Consider the following 9,128-nt stretch of genomic DNA (forward strand, 5'->3'; position numbering starts at 1 on the left):
ACAGAGCCGTTGTTCACTGACGAGCTGCGCAAAACCACGTTCATATTCGCGCGATTTTTTGCGCAGCTCGTCAGTGAACAACGGCTCTGTGTAGTTAATGCTGCTCAATGTGAAAGCACGAACGTGATGGAGATTTACCGCTGATTACAGAACCGGCTTTTCTGACAAGATGCGCGTTAAATATCGCATGCGATTTATCGTGCAGCCCTAATGTTCAGTATCCTCTTCACAGTTTTTGTTCATAAAAAAATTATTATTTACAGAATAAAACTTTGTAACAAGCTGAAAATTTTACAGCTGTAATGTAGTGAAATAAATTAATGAATTCATTCATTTTTGTTGGAAAAGAATGCTATATGATGCAAAACATTACTGGTTGGTTAATTGTTTAACATAATATTCCTGATGCTTCGAAGACCTCTAAGTATTTTACATTTATATTTAATCATTTAGTAGACGCTGTTATCCAAAGAGATTTTTTGGAGAATTCAACGAAGCCTTATAATTTGCAACAAAAGTTCAGTATTTGGGGGTCAGTAAGATTTAAAAAAAAAAAGAAAATGAAAGAAATGTATACTTTTTTAATTTATAAATACCGACCTCAAACGTTTGAATGGTAGTGTACAGAGATCAGTTACATTCAAAAATCTGTCAACTAGGCCAGCCTTATTGTTAAAGTGATAGTTCACCCAAAAATAAAAAATACCCAATTTGGCATTACTCAAGCCATCCTAGTTGTATATGACTTTCTTCTTTCAGACGAATACAATTGGAGTTATATTAAAAAAATGTCCTGGCTCTTCCAAGTTTTATAATGGCTGTTGATATTCAGTAGTCAAATAGAAGTCCAATAATCTGCTTCAATCCATCATAAAAAGTGCTCCGGGGGTTAAAAAGGCCTCCTGAAGCTAATCGATGCGATGGTATAAGAAAAATATCCATATTTAAAACTTTATTTTTATTTTATTTTATTCTAAAGGCCTTTATTAACCCCCGGAGCTGTGTGGAGCACTTTTTATGTTGGATGAATGGGTTTTATTGTACTTCTATTGGACTATTGAAAATCAACAGCCATTCAATGCCATTATAAGTCTTGGGAGAGTCAGGACATTTTTTTAATACAACTCCAATTGTGTTCGTCTGATAGAAGAAAGTCGTATATAAATCTTGAGGCTTGAGGGTGAGTAAATCATGGGGTAATTTTCATTTTTGGGTGAATTATCCCTTCAAGTCTTGGTTTGCACCTTTTTGAAAATCAACCTACAAGTGGCTTTCTTGCATTTTTTTTCTTATGTTGTGATGTTGATGAAAGTAAAAATTAGGGCTGAACAATTAATTGCATTTGCGATAATATCGCGATATGAAATAACGCGATTTTTCAATCGCAGAGGCTGCAATTTACACGGTCACGTGACACGCGAGAGTAAAGAGGGGTGTTCGACTTGAAGATCAGATCGGTGTATGACATCAAAGTAAGGCGAGAGAAAGCATAAGGAGACGTCCGCGCTCTCTTATAGCTCTCGCAGTACTTTGATGACACACACCCATCGGTCTAAGCAGCGCTGCTTCAAGTCGAGCGCGGGCCATCAGCAGAAAAAGAAAATAAATAAAACAGTAAACAGCCAAAGGACGTAACTTAGAATGGGAGATGGATCGGTTTGTGAAAGGGAAGAGAAAAGCCATAGATGAAGTCGCACAGACCCAGGCAGGTGCTGGCCATTTAAAAGCTAAATGCAGAAAATATGACGAGGCATATCTTGCTCTCGGCTTCACTCACTGTGTCTATACCGGACGCTACAGTTGTCGCGTCGCGCCGCAACAGCTCTACACTGGACGCGACAAAGCAACCGTTGCAAATCATTTTCACTTTGTGTCGGTACGTCGTAAATAGAACAAGGCATCAGTTTAATGTTGGGTTTTGTCGTGTCGCGTCGCATCCAGTGTACACAGTGTCACTGGTTATAATGGTTTCTACTGTATTTTGCCGCTCGCGTCCGGTGTAGACACTGTGTTTAATGTCGTTGGTGAGGAGGAAAGCCTGTGTGTGTGTCCTATGCCTTAGCGGACAGCAAGGAACCCACAAAAAATAAATAAATAAAACAGAGAGAGAATAATAATGTTATTCTCTCTATGCTATTTTTCAATGTTTCAAGTGATGCAGGTGTTTTTTTCCCTGTAGGTTTTTTAAATTAAAAAAGCATAAATTTTTCGTAATGTTTAGTGAAATTATTTGGTAGTCTGAGGTGGAATGGGGATTTGGGAAAGGGGGGCAGTTTTTTTTTTATAGGTTTAAAGGGGGGCGGGACCAAAAAAGTTTGAGAACCACTGGTCTAAAGTTAACAGACAGTGTTTAAAAAGTGCAGTGCACATGTTTACATATGTTTATTACAGTGACTGTGAATTACCTAAAGTAGTGTGGTAATGCAACAGATTTGTTTTTATATTTCTGCAATCTACTTTAGTTTGTGTGATTTGTTACTGACTTTCATATTAATGTTTACACCAGGCTTATTTGTCAGTGCTTTATGTTGTCATAATTATTACATGCTTACAAGGTTGGAAGTTCAACAAATCAGTCAATGTACTGTGATTGTAGTTGTTAAATAAAAATGTCATTCATATCAATTTATGCATCACCTAATTTCATCGTAACATATAGGCCTGGCCTACAGAAAATAACATTTGTTTAATCTATATAATATTGTGTTGGTCATACTATACAATGATTTATAGCTTGTCTTTGTTGAATAATACAGAACATAAAGAGCTTTAAAAAAAAAATTGCATATTAAATCGCAATCGCAATATTGGTAAAAAAAAATCGTAATTTGATTATTTTCAAAATCGTTCAGCCCTAGTAAAAATATGACACTTCTTCATTTAAAAGGTTCATAAATAGGTTGGCCGATTAACGGCGATCTTTAATTGATAAGGGTTTTCGCTTCTGCTGTTAATCTCAGTGGTAGTCTAAATCCAGTTGGGAAGGTCAGATCTCATGATCCTTAATGATTTCGTCACGAGATTTTAGTAACCCCACAATGACGTTTCTGCTGCATGATTTGCTGTACCGTTGTTTGTGTACTGACTAGGAAGTCGCGTCAAGCCGAACTGTAAGTGTTGTAGTTTCTTTCTGTGTTCATTCAGCAGTTCAGACCAGGATCATGACTGCACCCCAGCGATTCCTCCTAAGCTTGATTCATCCCATTAAACAGACAGGGATTTAGATTAGATGGACTCGACAGCATACTGCCTCCCTCCATAACAAGATTGCCTCTGCTTGTATTGAGACGGTGCAGCGAGGATTAGAGAACTGGATCAAGAGAGGGACCCATTCACCCGTAGCTTATAAATAAAGTGATGGGATTTCATACAGGCAGCCAGTGCTGAAGTCACTCTCTCACTCTCTAACCTTACCCATCCTGCATCTCTGATTAATGTGTGAGAAACCTTTTAATCCCCACGCACGGCCGTAATCCTTTCCACTTCCGCTCGGAAGAGCTGGGATGTTACTGCATGAGCGTCATCTGTGCAGCTCAGGAAACACACTTCCTAAAATGCCCGAAGCTGTCCCTTACAATTTGTGTAGATGGTTGGGAACCGTGCTGCTTTTCTCCCATATTTCTGCTCATTTCGCTTGATAACGGTCTTAACACGTTGCGGTTTAACCTCCCGTGCCTCATTTCTCACTCATTTCTCTGACGTTGCTCCATGTTCATCATGTTTACTCTCTCTGTTTTGCATTTCCACAGCCTCCAGAGAAGTACCTCCTCCCTGAGGTTAACATAAATGACTATGGGAAGAAGTGTGTGGTAATAGACTTGGATGAGACTCTGGTGCACAGCTCGTTTAAGGTAATTCATCAATTATTGCCTGTAGAAGTTAGTTCAGGTGTTTCCCAAACAGAAACAACCAGGGATGGACTGCAGATGCAGTGTAACTGACTTCTCTCTGTAATTTGCTCAGTGACTGTGACCCACTGTGACCTATTTTGCGTTAGGGATACACATGTATGTGGGCAGAGCTTCCTGTGATGCTTAGTGATGGCCCAGTCAGGGCTCATTTGTCTCTGCTGCTAGTAGGAGGAGAGTTGGAGAGCAACACTGATTGTGAAACTCAGTATTGGGCTTTTCAGCTTCTTGATCTGTGTATGAAGCTCAAAAATTTAGTGCAGGGCAGGGTTTTTATGGTTAACTAAAACTGAAACTAAAATTAAAACCGTTAAAAAACATTTTTGTTACTTGAAATCAAATGAACTATCTGCCAAGGCAGATTTTCTCATTTCGCATTACACGTGTCTTTCTGCTGTGAAATCGTGAATGATTTTTATAAAAGTAAACAATCACTTTTATATTGTTGGTAATATTTCAAGATTAAACACATACTCAACTGAAGCAACTTATGTTTACTTAATCCATAAAAATGTATCGTCAAATATACAAATACAAATATAAACATATAAATATTAGCAAGTTAGGAACTGCACAAAATTGCATATTTTGGGCCTCTGAATAAACAAAAAGTCTGAGTCATACAGTATGAGCCATAAAAGCCTGATATACCAAATAAGTTTTTTTTTTTTTTAAGGCTCAAACTGTTCAATAAAAAAAAAAAAGATTTTTCTGACTGTTTCATATGTCAGGCTTTGCGGGGTCAATTTGCCTTGAGGTTCATTGATTTCAGTCATGCTAAGGACAAATATTTGAGGTGTGCAGTTCTCAAACCTCCCTCACAAGAGATTATTAATATTTGATTAGGCAGCTTTGTGTTGAAAGAGCACAGACGCCCTCTGCTGTTTGTTATCACTGCACTGTCATTTAGCTTATGCAAAAAATAAGTAAATAGAGCTTATCACATATCAGTAATATCTGATTGCGGTCATAATGTTTATCAGCTTGTTAGTTTGTTATGTAATATTTGGATATAGTAGATGTGACTTAAAAGGTCACTTGAGGATTTATTTTAACTATAAGAAAGACAAAGCATGAGAGAAGTTATGATTCACAGAAAATGCACATTAGCAACTGTCATGTTCAAGTTGTTTGGGATCATGTTGAATAGTTGTGTGTGACTAAAACCGTGAGATGATGTTATTTTTGTAGAATCCGGTGATACAACTGGCTGAGTAGTGATAAGAATTTTCTAATTAATGGATTCATGTATCAAATGCAACCTGATATGGTTTATTCTTGGTATTTAAATATTCTTTATTTGGAAAGATGGATTTCATGAGTCTTGAGTGATGCTCGGAACAAAAAAATAAACACATGCAATAAACATTTTAGAAGTGTTGGCAATAAGACAAGTGTTTAGTCTTCAATGTAATACCTACTTTATCGGAAGGATATTTCCGAAAGTTTGGGTGGGTTTCATTGGATCTCTTCCTCCACATTTGTCTCCCATCTGAGGCTGGGTCATAACTCGTCTGTGTTGTGTTTGTTTCTTTCTCACAGCCCATTAGCAACGCTGATTTCATCGTCCCAGTGGAGATCGACGGCACAGTGCATCAGGTACAGTACTGATGGAAACATGCGCTGGTTTCATATTACACTGACATCAGATTGATGAAGATGTGAGCAATTCTAAATGCTCTAGTGTATTCTGTAGCAGATATGAAGCCATTTATGTGTTTTATGTCAGTGTCAACTTCATTAGATGATGTGGTGGCTGTTCCCTTGGTCAAGTAATCCAGGATAGGCTGTCTGTCCTGGGAGGCCTATTCATGATTACTTGCACTAGGTGGCAGTCGTTTGTCTTCATGGAGCTGATGCAAATCGTCTGTTTTGGCTTTCAGATTGAAGAACAAGAAAATGACTTCTATTGTATTATATTGTTATGATGTTATATTGCTATATTACATTTTATAGTGTATTGTTTTATGATGATGTAGTGTTATTGTAATATGTTTTATTTTATTAAGATTTATAAAGATGACCGATTAAATCAGTCATTTAAATTAACTTAAATGGCTCAGCGTATCGCTATTATATTTTTTGCTTATTTTATTATTATGAAGATATATTATACATTTTCATATTATATTTTCTAGTTTGTTTAAAAAAGGATTTCACTTATTATGTGTTATGTTATAATAACACGATACAGATTATACATAATAAAGGTTCAATTTATCATTTAAATGAACTTGCATGGCTCAGTGCATCACTTACATTTTTTGTTTCACAATTTTTTATATATTATTAAAATGTATTATAAATTTTTATATTATGTTTTGTAGTATATTGTTTAAAAAAGATTTAACTATGTGTTATATATTATAAAGATTTATAAAGATTTAATTTATCATTTAAATTAACTTAAATGTCTCCGCGTATCACAATATTCTATTTTTGGTTTTGTAAATTTTATCATTATATGTATTATGAAAATGTATTATTATTTAGACTTAAATTGCTCAATATTGTATTAATTTATATATTTAAAAAAATTATTAGGCCTGTATGTATTATGAACATTTATTATCATTTAAAATGTACTTAAATAGCTGTTATCACATTACTACATTATATATAATATCGTACTTTATATTATATTGTTTTATAACGATTTTATGTATTATGAGCACTGTGTATCACAATATCTCCCCTTCATAGGTGTATGTGCTCAAAAGACCTCACGTTGATGAGTTCCTGCAGAAAATGGGCGAGCTGTTTGAATGTGTGCTTTTCACGGCCAGTCTAGCCAAGGTTTGTCCACCACACTACGACACTGACTCACTTAATGTCAACAAACATGTCAAAAGACTCCCCTGCTGGGTGGGTGTTGATTCATACCTGCTCTGCTAATATCTGACCCCCCTCTCTGTCTCTGTGTGGCCTGCGTTTGTTTTAGCCGCTAATGCATGGGTAAGTGTCTCTATGGCAACTGTGCCTCTTCCAGAATGCGTGCCATGTACCAGTAGTTGCAGTCGCTGCTGCCTTCACCTTTGAAAGCTCACATTGTTTGAGTTTGGCCGCTTTTACGACACGCTGTGAAGTTTCATTTGTCGCCGTATCTGTAGCCGATGTGTTTTGTTCTTCTCATAGCTGTTAGTGACACATTAGCTGTTGAGAATGTATGCGGCCCACTGTAGTTTAGATCACGTGTCTTGGTTGCTTCCGTGTCTGTTATATCGAGAACATAACGGCTCATTGGCTTTAAAGCTTTCTTACTGAGAGGCACATATCTGATTATGGTTTGTAGGTTTCCTTACAGTCCTCTTTGTAGACGTTTTTGTTTGCATAGATATGGAAATAGTGTTGCGTTGCTCTAGCAGCTTGCTTTTTCTCTGTTTTATATTTGTATTTGTTGCAGGGAGCAGCTGGTCGATTCTACAGTGACTTGACTGTTTAATCAGTGCATGAGCAGCTTGAAGGTCCTCCTTTAACTTGTTTGTAAGTGTCTGTCGTGTCTGTGTGTGCTTCAGTATGCTGACCCGGTGGCTGACCTGCTGGACCAGTGGGGTGTGTTTCAGGCGAGACTCTTCCGGGAATCCTGCGTTTTCCACAGGGGGAACTATGTTAAAGACCTTAGTCGGCTCGGGAGAGAGCTCAGGAACGTCATCATTGTGGACAACTCCCCTGCTTCCTACATTTTCCATCCTGAAAATGCTGTGAGTTTTGATTGCTGATGAAACTCCTAACTAAACCACAGTTTGGTTACTCTTGCACTTATATAGTAGTGGGAAAAAAAACATAAACATGACATTCAGAGTCACGATGGACTCTTATGAGACAGATTCTTTTAGCGAATCACGATCATACAGCTCAGCCAATGTAGTCGCCCAAATGATTCTTATTAGTGCATTAAACACACACAGCTTACAATTGCTGTTATGTTGTACTTTAGACCTAAACTGGTTAATATGGTAAAACTGGTTATTCATATGACAATGTATAGTTAAAGCTACACTAATTAATAATTTTTTTATAATAAACAAATATATTATTAATCGTAAAAAACCAAACCATATCTTTACCACACTCATGAACCACATTCATATGCAGAGATGAAGCATAATCTTCTTTCAGTTTCATTTTTAACTCCAAAAATGGCCCAAAATTACATGGTGTATCTTTAGTGTACACCATACTGTACACATTATGAGAGTCATTGATATTTTAGAAAAATCATTTGCCACAAATAAGTGAGTAAAATAAGTATCCACCTTTTAAATGTAAATAAGTATGCACTTTTTAAAACTGATTTCATAGTGCCCTATAATTATAATTAATTTTTTTGTGGTAATAAAAATAGATGTAAGTGAACAATAGCCTTTAAAATTACTTAAAATACATATATAACAGCAATGAGGCAATAATTAGTTCAAATAAAGTATCAAAAGCAAGAAATCATATGGTTTTATTGAACAAAACTGTTAAAATACATAATGTATTATAAACAATAGAGCTAATGTACATTACGCATTACAACAAAGGCTTGCAGAGGGCGCCAACGGCCTGATGATTATTTGTACACATTGCTGTGCGATCTAATACTTGTTTAATATTGACCAATCACCATTTAATTCAAACGTCCACTTAATCTTTAATATTTGGCCATTTCTTTATGACAGAAATGCTATAGCCACTGTAATTAAAAGAATATGTGGACATCAGAACGTGTTAACTCAGAGTGAGGGTTTGAGCTTTTATTTCGAAACCGCGATGTATTCTCCTGTGTTTGCGTAGATTTATAAATGATTTACCTTACAAATCTGATGAAATGGCACATGTTGCGTTCCAAGATGAACGTTATAATAACTCACAACAACATGCAGAGATGGAGTTTGAGACGCTCCACACATGTAAATGATAACAGTTCCTGTGGAACTACTGTGAAAGGAGCTGTGAGGCACGTACTTAACCTACACGCATGTAAATAATTAAAGTGCATTTACTGTATTAGAACTGCATCGCATATAATTATTTAATTAAATCGTAGCATTTGTGAAATCACAATTATGCTTAATTATGATTTTTAAATGGGTTTAATATATCATGCAGCCTTTGGAAACAGTCTAATGTGTTTTTTTATACATTCTCGTCTGTGAAATGCGCCACTTCCGGTATTTTGCCAGTTAGTCGACGCGAGCAAAATGAAGTCGAGGATTTAAAAAAAATCGAATAGTC

General features: G+C 36.3%; 1 protein-coding gene across 3 annotated transcripts in view; it reads left to right on the plus strand.

The window, feature by feature from the left end:
* ctdsplb (CTD (carboxy-terminal domain, RNA polymerase II, polypeptide A) small phosphatase-like b) overlaps positions 1 to 9,128 on the plus strand; it is a 23,667-nt gene that overhangs the window by 11,246 nt on the left and 3,293 nt on the right. For 2 of the 3 annotated variants that reach the window (XM_016530920.1, XM_016530922.1), the window contains 4 exons: positions 3,750 to 3,851; positions 5,451 to 5,507; positions 6,612 to 6,704; positions 7,424 to 7,609. In XM_016530920.1, coding sequence (XP_016386406.1) covers positions 3,750 to 3,851; positions 5,451 to 5,507; positions 6,612 to 6,704; positions 7,424 to 7,609 — 438 coding nt within the window. Of the gene's footprint in view, positions 1 to 3,749; positions 3,852 to 5,450; positions 5,508 to 6,611; positions 6,705 to 6,849; positions 6,864 to 7,423; positions 7,610 to 9,128 lie in introns of all 3 variants that reach the window. The other variant, XM_016530923.1, reaches the window with a different exon arrangement.

This window comes from Sinocyclocheilus rhinocerous, unplaced genomic scaffold (genome assembly GCF_001515625.1).
Source record: "Sinocyclocheilus rhinocerous isolate Xijiao unplaced genomic scaffold, SAMN03320098_v1.1 scaffold541, whole genome shotgun sequence".
NCBI lineage: Eukaryota > Metazoa > Chordata > Actinopteri > Cypriniformes > Cyprinidae > Sinocyclocheilus > Sinocyclocheilus rhinocerous.